The following is a 13,880-nucleotide window of genomic DNA, read 5'->3' as shown; positions in this document are numbered from 1 at the left end:
AAAGATATCCAATTAGCTAGAAGATTAAGAGGTGAAAGATCATAGGTTAATGTGCTCTTTGTGGTTATGATTTATTATGTATATTAGATGGGAATATAATGATTAAAGGTATTTCAGATTATTGTATTGTAGATATTATGTAAGCAATATGAAATTATATTTAGTTTCATTGCATCAACATTGCTTTGAATTGAACAACAATCATATTCAATTGACAAAGAACAAAAAGTATTTAATAATGGTGGAAATTACTGAATTAAAAGATGATGTTCAACAAGATATCAACAACAAAATTGATACAAATGCTTCATTAACTGAACAATTTTATCAATCTTCTAAAACTCCATATCCTTCATGGGCTTTTAGTTCATTATTATTACCAACTCCATTAATATCAAAACAAAAAATCCTACAACAATCATCAGGTTCAATATTAACTAAAACCAAAACAATTGGTCCTTCAACTATAAATTCCTTAGGGTTTGGTGCTATTTTTGCGCTTGGTGGTTGGATTATAAATGAAGGTGATGTTGAAAGTGGTTCTGGATTTTTAACTGCTTGGTCTTCATTATACTTGTTAGTTAATGGTACAAATTCAATAAAAGCTTTAGGTCATGGTAAAATTTGGCCATTGTTATTAACTAGTGTTGCTACTGGGAATTTATATATTAATGGTAAAAGATTCTTTTATGGTACAACCTAATAATTATAATATTCATAAATAATACAAGTTTCTATATATAATCACCATTTTAATGGTAACCAACCTTTTTCTGTAGCAATTTCAACAATTTCTTCCTCTCCATACATTTCAATAAATTGTTGATCTAAAGGTCTTGCTTTTGGTGATGCAAATCTTCTATATTCATCAAAAATCATTGTTAAACTCCATCCTTGTAATCTTCTAATACAACCAACAAGACATCCAGTTCTATGTTTCCCACGATTACAATGAATTAAAATTGGATGATTTTGTGGATCAATAACAATATTTAATGCTTTTGTAATTAAATCATGTGGAACATTAACAAATGGTTCTTTATTACCACTTAATCCAACTTGAAAAAAATTTATACCTTGTTTCTCTAAAAATTCTAAATTTTCTTTTGGATATTCATCAGGAACTAACACTAATATTGATTTTAATTTTAATTTTTGTAAAAATTTAAAATTTTCCACACGGGGAAAACTTGATCTATATATCCTACCAATCACAGGAGAAAAATTTTCTGGTGGTGTAAATTCTTCAATTATACCATCATCAATTGTTGTTGTTATATTTGAAAAACTTGATAATTCATCAACTTTATTAATATTTGATTCTAATTGATTTTGTACTGATTCATTACCTAATTCTATATCTTCCATATCAATATCAAATGGAATTGATTCATCTCTATCTTGTTGATATTCATCATCATATTGTCTTGGATCTATCCCGGGTTTTTCTATTTGATCATCAAGATCCATTCTATAATCACCCATTATTGTGTGTTGTATTGTATTGTGTTGTATTGTGGTTTATTTGATTAACTCTCAAAGGCACACGTTTGACGTTTTCCTTATACTTAATCCTTTATTTCCCTATTATTATAGAATAAAAAAAATTCTTCTTTATTTTTAAATTCTTAATATTAATTTAATTCTTTATGATTTCACACAATTAAAAATTCAAAACATAACTATAACAATATATTCCTTTTCAAAAATAAACTTCTCAATTAATTATAATGGATAAATAACAGCAAATAATATCTCAATTTTCAAGAGCAAACTCAAAAACAACTCTTTTCTTTATAAGAAAGTGAATACTATGATAATTGATGATTAGGACAACCCTGAATCAGTTGGATATGGATAGAAATAACCATCCATTAAGAAAAGAAAGGAAAAGTTCTTTTAAAAATAACAATTATAGTACTAATTTTGAATTTTTAATTTTTAGTTTTTCGACATGAGTATAAAACAAAATTCGCGAAATGTTAAATTTATAATCGTTACGGGACACTCAAGTATAAATAATCATTTCATTAATTCGTTAAACTTCATAAGTAATTATACACTAAAGATGTTCTTTTAAAGTCCTAAACCTGCCCCCATATCAAACCCATTTGTATAAATATCATCATTAGTTAATAAAGAATCAAAAACTTGATCAGATCCATTAATAAAATCTAAAAAATCAAATTTTAAATTATCTTGAATTTCCACTAATTTTAAATCATTTTTAATACCTTTTATAACTTCATAAATTCTAAGAGTTGTACTATCTAATTTAGAACTTTCCATGAATATCAAGACATTTGAAATAATTTTAATTAATTCCTTTTTATCAATTATTAAATCTGGTGAAATTTTAATTGATATCATATCATTTGATGTATTTGATAAATAAATATAAAAAAATGCAGAAACTAATGTAGCAGGATATGCATAAATACAATCCATTGCAACTGAACCTTTATTAAATTTTAATTCAGTGGCTTTAATTAATAATTTTGAAATTTCTAAAGATGCATAAATTCCAGTCTTCATTAAATTTAATAATGTTTCATCATTTAAAACTTGATAATTTGTTGATGATATATAAACCATGAATGGTAATGTTAATGTAACCATATAATAATTATAAACTAAATTTAATTTAAATTCATAAATTGTTTGGATTTGATCAATTGATATTATTTTTAAATCTTGATATAATTGAATTAATTGATTTTTTAATAATAAAGTTCTTTCAATATTTATTAATGATATTGGTTGTTGTTGTTGATAAGAATTTTTACGTTCTTTAATAATTTTATTCAAGAATCTTGATAATTTTGTAACTTTTATATAATAAATTTTAAACTCTTCTGATAAATTTGGATAACTAGTTTGTAAATTTGGATAATCAACATCAATTTCATCTTCATTAATATTACTTGGTCTTCCAAATATTGAACATAAAGTTAATTCAGTTCTATATAATGACCAAAAAACTTGACTTGTTAATGTTGAATGTTCAGTTCTCTTAGACATAATTTTTTTATGAATCCCTAATGAAATTGCTTGTCTAACGGCAAGACCAATTAAATTCCATGCAGAATCTCTATTTTTAGTTGAATGTAAATACCGGGCAAATAAATAAAGAAATTGAATTGAATTAATTGTTGATGCTAATACAACATCTGATAAAATAATTTGTAAAACTTCAAAAATTTTATTAATATCTAAAATTTGTGTAGAATTATTGATATGTTTTGAACAAGTTAGCCAAATTAAATAAATACAACCAACAAATGAATTTGATAACTTATCCTGAATTCCTATGATATTATTTGAGCCTAGTATTTCCCAATATTTTTCATATTTTAATCTAAAATTTTCTTCATCAAATATGAAAAAAAAAGGATGAAAATATTTGAAAAAAAAATTAATATATTTATCTGATTCTTCTCTATTAATAAATTTCACAATGGGGAAATTTGATTCTTTTGTGATTAAATCTGCAATTTGTGCCTTGGATTGATTATCAACTTTATTTTGAAATAATTTTAATTCATAATCAAATGATAAATTTGTTCTATATGATCGTTTTAATAATAAATCACATAATACAGTAAATAAAACTGAAGTACCTGAAGATCCAACATAATGTCTATCACCTCTTGAATCAATAACCACAGTGTCCTTTGTAGGAAATTCTGATGGTGTTTGAACATGTTGTTTTGATGATAATTCTTCTGGTGTGGTTCCCAATTTTGATTGAGGAGTGGTATGGTTACTTATAATATTTTGAGTTTTTGGTGATTCTAATCTTGGAGAAAATGGTTTTAAAATTTTAGATTCTAATTCCATGGTTCCTAATTCATTCTCAGGTAATTCTTTAGGCATTTTAGTACCCATTGATTCACCCAATTTAATAACTTGATCAATATCATTTATATCTAAATCTGGATAAAGCCCTTGAACAAGAGTCAATAAACTCTTGTAATGCATTCCTAAATTCTCATATGAGCTATAAACCCTTCTTCTTCTGGGTATACTTGTCAAGCATTCCAATCCTAACTTATCACAACTCATACACCGTGAACCATTACCATTACCATTACCATCTCCACCGTCACCAATCCTCTTGCACTTGATCTTTTTAGTCTTGCACCTGTCACAACTGAACGCTGCTCTCTGTCTGTTCTCCGGTGCCACCAGCCGACTCTTCTTCTTCGTCACCTTGTACTCACTCATGATCACCTTCTGTCTTTATTAAATAAATCTTCAAGTAAATTTGATCTTTTTTCTCTTGTATATAAACAAAAATATTCGCGCTCTTCTTCACCAAAATCAAAACAAAACCATCAAAACAATAAGAACATTCCAAACTTTCCATCAAAAAGATCAACTTATTATTGTTGATTCAAAAAGGGGTTCAAGTTGTTTAAAATGGCTTCTGTTCAATCATCAGTCATCAATTTAACCAAAACAATCATCGGAGCAGGTCTCCTGGCAATTCCTTTCGCTTTCAAAGCTGATGGTTTGATATTAGGTACTATATTAATTTTAATTGCTGGTATTGCATCTTCTTATGGTCTTTATATTGTTAGTCAAGTTAGTAAAAAATTACCTGGTGATACTTCATATTTTGCTCTTTGTGGTATAACTTATCCTAAATTGACTTTGATTTTTGATTTTTCTATTGCAATTCAATGTTTTGGTGTGGCTTTAAGTTATTTAGTATTGATTGGTGATTTGGTTCCAAGTTTAATTAATGAAGTATTGAGTAGAAATCAAGTTATATTGCTTAGTTTGATTATCATCATACCTTTAATCAGTTTTAGAAAATTAGATTCTTTGAAAATTGGTTCTTTAATTGGATTATTGGCAATTGGTTATTTAACAATATTGGTTATTTCTCATTCAATATGGGATGATTGGTCCAAGAGTCAAGGTCATGTTAAAATATTAGAAATTGGTTCAATATCTCAAATCCTTTCAACTTTTTCCATTGTGGTATTTGCATTCACTGCTGCACAAAACATTTGTTCTATTATAAATGAAATTAATGATCAATCACAAGTTCCAAAAGTTATCACTTTAGCAAATTTAATTGCAAGTTTATTGTTCTTAAGTGTTGGATTTGCAGGTTATTTACAATTTGGTGATAATGTTCATGGGAATGTTATATTAGAATATAAAAGTAAATTATTAAGTTCAAAAATTGGTAAATTTGCTCTTGTATTAATGGTTACTTTATCTTATCCATTAATGTTTCATCCATGTCGTTTATCAACAAATAATATGATTCATTGGATTCAACAAGAAATATCTAAAAATAAAACCACATCAACAGTTGTTAATGAAAGAACTGGATTAATTAATGATGAAGAATCTGGTATTAATGAATCAAATGATGAAGTTCCATTTTCAACAAATAGATTTGTATTAGTTACTACTTTATTAACTTTGGGTACATATGGATTAGCATTATCAATTAAATCATTTGAATTAGTATTATCATTAGTTGGTGCCACTGGTTCAACATTAATTTGTTTTATATTACCAGGTTTATTTGGGTTTAAATTATTTCCAGATAATGATATTAATAAATCATTAAGTTTAAGTTTAACTATATTTGGATTTATAGTTATGATTGCATCAGTTTTTGCAACTTTATACTATTAAAAAATACAGACAAGTTTAATATAGATACTTAAACTTTTTATTAAAACATGATATATAATAAAATAAATGCAATGAATAAAAACAGGTACGAATTGAAAAAAAAATGTTTATCTATGTAATGAATTAAATGGGTTCATAATCTAATCATCATCTTCATCATCACTTCTAACATCATCAGCACCATTACCTGTTAAAACTTTTATAATAACTTTAGCAATTAAATACATCCAAATCAATGTAATGATTTGTAAACCTCCCAATAAAGATAAAAAAACATCAACAATTCGATCAGTATAACATCTTTTTTGAATTAATCCATCAATACATCTACCTGAAACCATAAGATCTCTTGCTTTTGTAGCAGCATGATAAAAAATATAATTATAAACACCATGTCTTAATGCAATCCAACCTAATACGAAAACACCAAACATAAAATCACATAAATTTTGATAACCACAATATTTTAATAATTTTGCAGTTGATAATAAAATATCAACAAAATCCATTATAACTAATATAACATTCCCAATTCTAGTAAAATAATAATAATATGATCCAATAACTAATGCCACGGTAATTATATGATGACTAAACATTTGATAATGATCTTTTCTTTTAGCTTCAATATTTAATGTAAAAATTTGTTGAGACCATGATGCTATTGACATTAAATAATATAATTTAAATAATCCAGACATTTCATCATGAGGCCAATTTATATAAAAATTATCAAAATTGTTGAAATATGATGAATGATAATATAACCAAGATCCAACACTAAAAGATGAAGCATATAACATTACACACCAACCTTGTTCCATAAATCTTTGTTTATCCTTTTGTGAATAAATTTTATTAAATTTTGCTAAAGGTTTTAATATATAATGCATTGAAAAAGCTCTTATAAAAGTTGCAGCAAACATCCCTGTGATAACAACATAAATATCATCTTTACCAATATCATAATAATTTGTTTCAGGATATTTATATTGTAATTGTAAAAATTTATGTGTATAAGGTTGGAAATTTTCAAATTTATTTAATAAATTTAATATTATTAAGGCAATTAAAGAAATTTCAATTTGATATTTATCAATTTTATTTGTTTTGTAAGTTTTAGTTTGATTATGTTGTTTTATTTGTTCTTGATGTTCTGATATTAAACCTTCTTCTGATTTTATATCTAATTTTTCATCTTCATATGATGATGAATCACTTGAAGAATCTGATAATCTAACTTGAGATATAGTAGTTTCATTCTTTTTAGATGATGAATTTGTTGAAGTTGAAATCATAATATAATAATGATATTTGATGATATTTATAATTATAGATCTAATCACGTGACTAAATTGTTTTAATAATGAATGAAAATGATAATGAAAATGAGATTAAATAAATAGAATAGACACCTGTTATAGTGGTCTAATGAATGAATATATTCTTAATGATTTGAATTGTATTGACGTTTTTGGAGGACTTCTAGATCTTGAAATAATGGTACCTGAGATCTAAATGCAACGCGTGGGAACAATGAATGAACGAACGAAGAATAACAAAAACCAGTGATGAGATACCTAAACCTATGAGCCTAAACCTGAACTACCAGCATATGATGATCCCCTGAACAAATAATAACAGCACAAAACAAAATTCTTATCAAAGATCTTAAAATTTATTTCTCAACGTCTTTTAAAATTCTGACAGCGTATCCTTCTTTTTTCAAGAAAAAAATCAAACCAACAAAAAAAAATAAAAAAAATAAAAAGCACCGAAAATCTAAAATTCGCGGATGATTTCATAAGGGTAACTATCAAATTTCAATATTTAATTACCTGATTTGGTTTTAATTGTATTGTTTTGTATGGGTATTTATCTATTTAAAAGAACTGATTCTAATGGTTTTTTACAACTTGATTCATCATAAGTTTCCCATATTTCATAAAGTGTTATTAATTCTTGAACAGCTTCTATAACACCTCCGAGATCTATATTTGAATAACCTAAAAATTTAATAAAATTCTTTAAAAATCCACTTTTAAGATATTCTTCAGTTATCATTGTATTTGGTTTTGAATTCTTTAATGAATCTTTGGAAATATGTTTTAAATGATTATATTTTAGTACTATAGTTAAAAAAATTGAAGCTGATGCTATAATATGTGGTGCATGAATTAAAGGTAAATCTGTAACATAACTATCATTTATAATTGACCAGCATGATTGTAATTCTTCTGGTGATAATGCAAATGGTTGTGAAGTGTCATTATTGTTATTGCTATTATTATTATGATTATGACCCTCTGATTTATGTGATTGATTATAATTTGATAAAACTTCATTTATAAGTAATAAAGATCTATAAGGATGATGAACAATTAAATAAGTATCCATTTCTTCAATTAAATAAAATTCAAATTCTGCAACTTTTGTTGCATCATGTGGTATATATTCTGGCCAAAGATTTCTTGCTTCTGAAACAATAGTTCTTATATGTTGAGGACATTCTTCAATTTTACATGATAAATAGATTGAAGTGGTAATTAACAAATATAAATTAACTTCTTTTAATGAAACTTTTGTTAAAAATCTTAATAAATAAACTTCTGCAGTTGATAAAGCAATTTGTCGAACATTTAATCTTCTCCCTAATTTATTAACTAATGAATGAATGTAAATCCTCATATATAAATCATAATTAACCTTCACTTTTGATATCAATTCACTTTGTTCCATTGTATTCTCTAATAATGATAATTCACGTCTTGCATCTTTTAATGAATCTCTACTAAATTGCCAATTCATCCGTTGAGTTGAAGACCAAAAATCAGCAGCCATTTTGTATGAATTTTAACCTTTTAACACTAGATCTTCGAGTAGATTGATAACAATAACAGTCTCTTTAAATTACCAATAATAAATTAATACCAAAAGTACTTGATTGTACTCGTTTCTCAATTGATGAGTTGTTGAATTTCCAATTGTTTCTATAAAAATTGCTTATCGAACTTCCGCTTTTCAAAAAAATGTCAAATATCCGAATCAAACAATTTTTACACACTTTAAATGAAAAACCACTCAATGAGAAGTAATACAATAGTGAATATATAGGGTGTTGATTTAAGTGATAAATTGATATAATATTATGTTATTTAAACAATTATACACCATTTTACAACCTTTTTCACGAGTTTAATTGACTTTTTAATAACCTTTTATGCCCTAATCAAACCAAGATCCCATTCTCACAGGGTTCTTTACATACTTAATATGTTGTATCCTGCTTTTGCATTCCCACTTTCACAGGGCCGCGAATCTAATAAAAATCTTTTCTACCCAGTATAAAAAAACTATTGAAAATTTTTTTTTCTCTCCTTTTCATATTTAATTTAATACTTCTTCACGTCCATGATCAAAGAATTGTTAATCGAAGCATACAAAAGGATTCCTAGGAATCATCATTACGCTTTGGGGAAAGTCTCCGACCAATCACACGGAAATCGTGATGAGATTTGTTATCAACTCATCAAGACTTGTTTTCTTTAATTTTACTAGATTATTTTCCAAAGAAGTTGTTTTAGGAAGTTTTGATTGGGTTTTTTCAAAAGAACTGGATTTGAATAGTTTTGGTTTTGGATAATTTAGATTCACATCTTAAGGGTTTACCTGGTTTTCTTTTTCTTGGATAATACTCCTCTTGAGTCTTGAGATTACTTTTAAAGTTTTCTGTTATCTGGTTGGATTATTCAAGTTTATCTGGTGTTTTTATTTCCTATATTCCTTAATGGTTTCTTATCATTCCTCTTTTGGCCTGTATTCATTATTTTTATTTTAACCTTCGTTTGTATGGATTTTTTCTAGAATTTTAAAAGAATTCATGTTTTACATATTCACTAAATTTCTTTAAATTTAGTTGAACTTTCGGTATTTGGGGTTTATTGCAAAACCTAAACGATAGTTATAACAATTGATCATTTTGAAATGAAATATGATTAACCCAATGGAGCTTACTCTTGATTCATGGACGTCACTCTTAACTTCAAAAGTCTGTTCTTTTCAAAATGAAAGAGAATTGTATAGTCAAATATACCAGACTTCCATAATAACTTATAAATAGATATCATTTTAGTGAAGATTGAAAGAATATCTATTATTTGATTTTTAATATGATGAGATACAAATGCAACATAGAGTCAAGCTCAGAGTTAAATAACAGGGACGAGACTTGCGATTACACTCTGATTTTAAATCAAATATATTGGATATTTTTTTAATTTTACTTTATTATATAGTGATATAAATTTGATATCTATTAATCTATTAATATTTGAGTACATTGTAGTATTTATTGATCTTAGCTTTACATTTTCGAAATTTGTTAGATATTGTAATTGTAGTCTTTTTTTTTCACGTTCTCGAGAAATTTGACATAAAAAAAATCTATACATCTTGAAAACCTTCATAACAACTTGGAACTTGAAACTTGGAGCCAACCACCATCAACCAATCTCAACTCATTTAAAGTGTTTTCTCATATCATTCGAAGAACAAAGATCTTCCATTCTTTAATTAACAAACTCAAAATGTCAACAGATCGTAAACAATCAATCCCATTCAATAAATCAATAAAATATTTTGATATTGGTGTTAATTTCACAGATCCAATGTTTCATGGTGAATATAATGGGAAACCAGCTCATCCATCAGATATAGAAGATGTTATCTTACGTGCTAAAACTTTCAACGTCAGAGGAATGTTATTAACAGGTTCATCATTAGAAGAAAGTAGAACTACTTTAAATATTGCAAATTCGTATCCAAATTATCTTTATTCAACCGTGGGAGTTCATCCATGCTCTGTTAATGAAATTAATTCAGAAAATGAAAGTCAATATTTAGATAATTTAAAAGAATTAGCTATAAGTGGTAAAAAATCTGGGATTGTTAAAGCATTTGGTGAAATTGGTTTAGATTATGATCGATTACATTATACACCAAAAGATCATCAATGTAAATATTTTCAAAAACAATTAGATATAGCAATTGAAGTTGGATTACCTTTATTTTTACATATGAGAGCTGCAAATGATGATTTTATCCAAATAATAAAACCATATTTATCCAAGATCCCAAATGGTGTTGTTCATTCATTTACTGGTACAGAAGATGAATTAAAAAAATTATTAGATTTAGGTTTTTATATTGGTGTAAATGGATGTTCTCTCAAGACTGAAGAAAATTTAAAAGTTGTTTCACAAATCCCACTAGATAGATTAATGATTGAAACTGATGCACCATGGTGTGAAATTAGGAAGACTCATGCAGGTTATAAATACCTAACTTCATATCCAAATGAAACTTATCCATTAGTTATTACACCTCAATCAGAAATTTCAACTCCATCAACTCCATCTTCAGGGACTTCAACACCATCTAAAAAGCAACAACCTATAAAATTAGACCCAATATTACCATTCCCATTATTGAAAAAAGAACATTATGAAAGATTTAATATTAATGAACGTACATTAATTGGTGAAAAATCAGCACCTTTAATTAAATCAAGAAATGAACCTGTTCATATTGGTCAAGTTGTTGAAATTATTGCTAATTTACAAAATGAATCTGTTGAGAATGTTGTTAAATCTGCTTGGAAAAATTCTTTAGATTTATTTAAAATTGATGATGTTGATGAAGAATTTTTTACGTATTAGGCTGTTAAATATAAAGGTTATAGATTTATATATTAGAGATATATAATAAATGCAAACAATAAATCATGTAAATTGTAAGAAATCATTAATAAAATAAAAGCTGAAAACTGCATATATATGATAAGATATGACGTTAATTCATGAAAAATTAATTTGAAAAAAATTTATATATAAATCAATGATAAAGTTAATTTGAACGTAAAAAACACACATAAAAAATTAATATAATAGACATTGTATAAAATGAGATTTAACATAATTTATAATATACATAATGAGATTTTAATAATTAGTTTCTTGAAAATTAATTATAATTTGATGGAATTAAAAATGTTGTAAGGAAAATTATTGTATTCTTTATTTTTTGGAAGAAAAGTTTATTCATTTGAACCTGATGAACCTGATGATGTTGGTTTAGAACTTTGTTCTTCATCATCTTCATCATCTTTTAATTCTGTTACTGGACCTGATTTGGAACCATCTTCATTAGTTTCAACACCTTCTTCTGAATCTTCACCTTCACCTTCACCTTCACCAATTTGAGATTTATCAACACCTAAAGAACTTAAGATATTTGAACTATCTAAATATAATACACCATTTTGACTTGTTAATAAATTATTTTCTAATAATTGTTGAATTGAAAAACTTGATTTTAATTCATCTGTACCAACAACATTTTCTTCATGAGTTGATTGTTGAATAGCTTGAGAACGTTCTTCTTCTGAATAAATTTCATTTGCAACAGTTTCAAAATCTTCAGAAATTGGACCACCTTTTGAAATTATTGATTCATACCATTCTTCTAAAGTTTGACCTTGTAAAAGAGCAACAATAACAATAGACATATTATCACAACCAATACCTGAACCACCTGAACTTGGAGCTAAACAAATATCAATTAAAGCTTCAGAAATTTCAACAAGAGATTTACGTAAATGAATTCCCTTTCTAACAACTTCAACAACTTGTTGTGAAGATAAACAATCCCAAATACCATCACAAGCTAAAACAACAAATTCATCATCTTTTGTTAAATTATGTTCAATTATATCAGGGAATGCTGTGACAATTTGTTCTTCTGGTGGTAAATCAAAAGATTTTTTAAATTCAAAATCACCAATAGCTCTTGATAATGCTAAATTACCATTAACACGACCAATATCAACAAAACCACCAGCAGCACAAATTCTTGCATGTTCACCTTCATTATTTGGTTTATGATCATAACTTAAAGGTTTAGCAAAACCATTAACGGATAAAACAGTTCTTGAATCACCTGAATTTGCACAAACAACTTTTTCAGAATCAATTAATACAGTTGTTGCAGTACAACCACTTTGATCAGTTTTCAATTCATCATCTTGTAAAATTTGTCTATCAGTTGAAAGGAAAACATTTTGTAAAGCTTTACCATAGTTTCCCTTGATGAATTCAGGTTCTTTTGGTATTAATTTATAAAGATTTTCACCAGTATATTTAGCAATACGATCACCACCATGACCATCATAAACACCAAAAAATGCAACTGGATCTATACTTGAATTTTTATCTTTGGTAGTGGTTGTAGAGGTCTTATCATCATTATCATCATCAGTCTTGTTCTCATCATTTGAATAGTTATGTAAGTTTAAAATTGTTGAATGAGCATCTTCCATACTAATTCTCCAACCTTGCATACTTGATAAACCATAAGCAAGATTTTTATTTTGGTTTGATTCAGATTCTTTTTCTGTAACTGGTTGTGATAGAATTTGACCCATTGTTAATGATATATATTATATGTGATTTAAAATTGGAATGAATTGAGATTCTATTTGGTTGTGTATGGATATGGATATGAATATAGATCTTTCTTTATATCTTTATATCTTTTTATATCTTTTTCTTGTTGTCTAATTGGGATATGAATACAATTGATATGTCTTTAATCTCTCTTTTCAATCAACTGATTATTTTCACTAATTGATCTTGATATAACTCTTTCCAGCAGCTCTGTACCTTTCTGGATATACTTTTCTTCCTATCTAGATTTCCTGGGGATGGGCTATCAAAAGGGCGGTCTAATCTCTCTTGTGTGCCTAAATGAGATCCAATTCAATTATCTGATTAATAAACAAATGAAACACAAGCAGCAGTTCTTTGAATGTCAAAACAAAATTGTTGATTTTTTGATTTGTTTTCTTTGTTTTGTTTGAATTTTGATTTTTTGATTTTTTGATTTTGTTTTGCCTTCAAAAAAAAACCAACGAAAAAAAAAAAAAAATCAAGAAAAAAAAAATTTAAATTTCACGTGATTAAAATGGGAATTTAGAACAAGTTTATTATGGAAGCTGGCAAATGAATAATGATTGAATAGTGAATAACATGATGAATAAACAAGATATAATAGTTTTTTAAAGCATCATTATATCGTTCACTATTAGATCTATGATATACTCGAAAATTACACATCTTTTACTAACAAACTCACCATGTTATCCCAATTCACCCATCATATCC

At 26.6% G+C, this 13,880-nt stretch overlaps 8 protein-coding genes across 8 annotated transcripts; 3 read left to right on the top strand and 5 right to left on the bottom strand.

The window, feature by feature from the left end:
• Positions 1 to 238: 238 nt before the first annotated feature.
• On the top strand, positions 239 to 703 carry AIM19 (Aim19p; the record flags this gene model as incomplete). Its single annotated transcript, XM_011277833.1, has 1 exon — positions 239 to 703. One exon carries the CDS (start codon positions 239 to 241, stop codon positions 701 to 703), a length of 465 nt encoding a protein of 154 aa, XP_011276135.1.
• Positions 704 to 744: 41 nt separating this feature from the next.
• SIW14 (putative tyrosine protein phosphatase SIW14) lies at positions 745 to 1,485 on the bottom strand (the record flags this gene model as incomplete). The annotated part of the gene is made up of 1 exon (XM_011277832.1): positions 745 to 1,485. One exon carries the CDS (start codon positions 1,483 to 1,485, stop codon positions 745 to 747), a length of 741 nt encoding a protein of 246 aa, XP_011276134.1.
• A 591-nt stretch (positions 1,486 to 2,076) lies between these two features.
• Positions 2,077 to 4,227, bottom strand: BN7_1570 (putative transcriptional regulatory protein; the record flags this gene model as incomplete). The annotated part of the gene is made up of 1 exon (XM_011277831.1): positions 2,077 to 4,227. The coding sequence occupies one exon, from the start codon at positions 4,225 to 4,227 to the stop codon at positions 2,077 to 2,079; it is 2,151 nt and encodes a 716-aa protein (XP_011276133.1).
• A 195-nt stretch (positions 4,228 to 4,422) lies between these two features.
• Positions 4,423 to 5,661, top strand: AVT7 (Avt7p; the record flags this gene model as incomplete). Its single annotated transcript, XM_011277830.1, has 1 exon — positions 4,423 to 5,661. One exon carries the CDS (start codon positions 4,423 to 4,425, stop codon positions 5,659 to 5,661), a length of 1,239 nt encoding a protein of 412 aa, XP_011276132.1.
• A 140-nt stretch (positions 5,662 to 5,801) lies between these two features.
• LAF1 (Sphingosine N-acyltransferase) lies at positions 5,802 to 6,959 on the bottom strand (the record flags this gene model as incomplete). The annotated part of the gene is made up of 1 exon (XM_011277829.1): positions 5,802 to 6,959. The coding sequence occupies one exon, from the start codon at positions 6,957 to 6,959 to the stop codon at positions 5,802 to 5,804; it is 1,158 nt and encodes a 385-aa protein (XP_011276131.1).
• Positions 6,960 to 7,536: 577 nt separating this feature from the next.
• On the bottom strand, positions 7,537 to 8,502 carry SSN8 (cyclin-dependent protein serine/threonine kinase regulator SSN8; the record flags this gene model as incomplete). Its single annotated transcript, XM_011277828.1, has 1 exon — positions 7,537 to 8,502. One exon carries the CDS (start codon positions 8,500 to 8,502, stop codon positions 7,537 to 7,539), a length of 966 nt encoding a protein of 321 aa, XP_011276130.1.
• Positions 8,503 to 10,247: 1,745 nt separating this feature from the next.
• Positions 10,248 to 11,378, top strand: BN7_1566 (3'-5'-exodeoxyribonuclease; the record flags this gene model as incomplete). Its single annotated transcript, XM_011277827.1, has 1 exon — positions 10,248 to 11,378. The coding sequence occupies one exon, from the start codon at positions 10,248 to 10,250 to the stop codon at positions 11,376 to 11,378; it is 1,131 nt and encodes a 376-aa protein (XP_011276129.1).
• A 377-nt stretch (positions 11,379 to 11,755) lies between these two features.
• PTC2 (type 2C protein phosphatase PTC2) lies at positions 11,756 to 13,141 on the bottom strand (the record flags this gene model as incomplete). The annotated part of the gene is made up of 1 exon (XM_011277826.1): positions 11,756 to 13,141. The coding sequence occupies one exon, from the start codon at positions 13,139 to 13,141 to the stop codon at positions 11,756 to 11,758; it is 1,386 nt and encodes a 461-aa protein (XP_011276128.1).
• Positions 13,142 to 13,880: the final 739 nt, after the last annotated feature.

Source organism: Wickerhamomyces ciferrii, contig 00033 (genome assembly GCF_000313485.1).
Source record: "Wickerhamomyces ciferrii WGS project CAIF00000000 data, strain NRRL Y-1031 F-60-10, contig 00033, whole genome shotgun sequence".
Taxonomy (NCBI): Eukaryota; Fungi; Ascomycota; class Saccharomycetes; order Phaffomycetales; family Wickerhamomycetaceae; genus Hansenula; species Hansenula ciferrii.
This window is presented reverse-complemented; position numbering and strand designations above follow the sequence as displayed.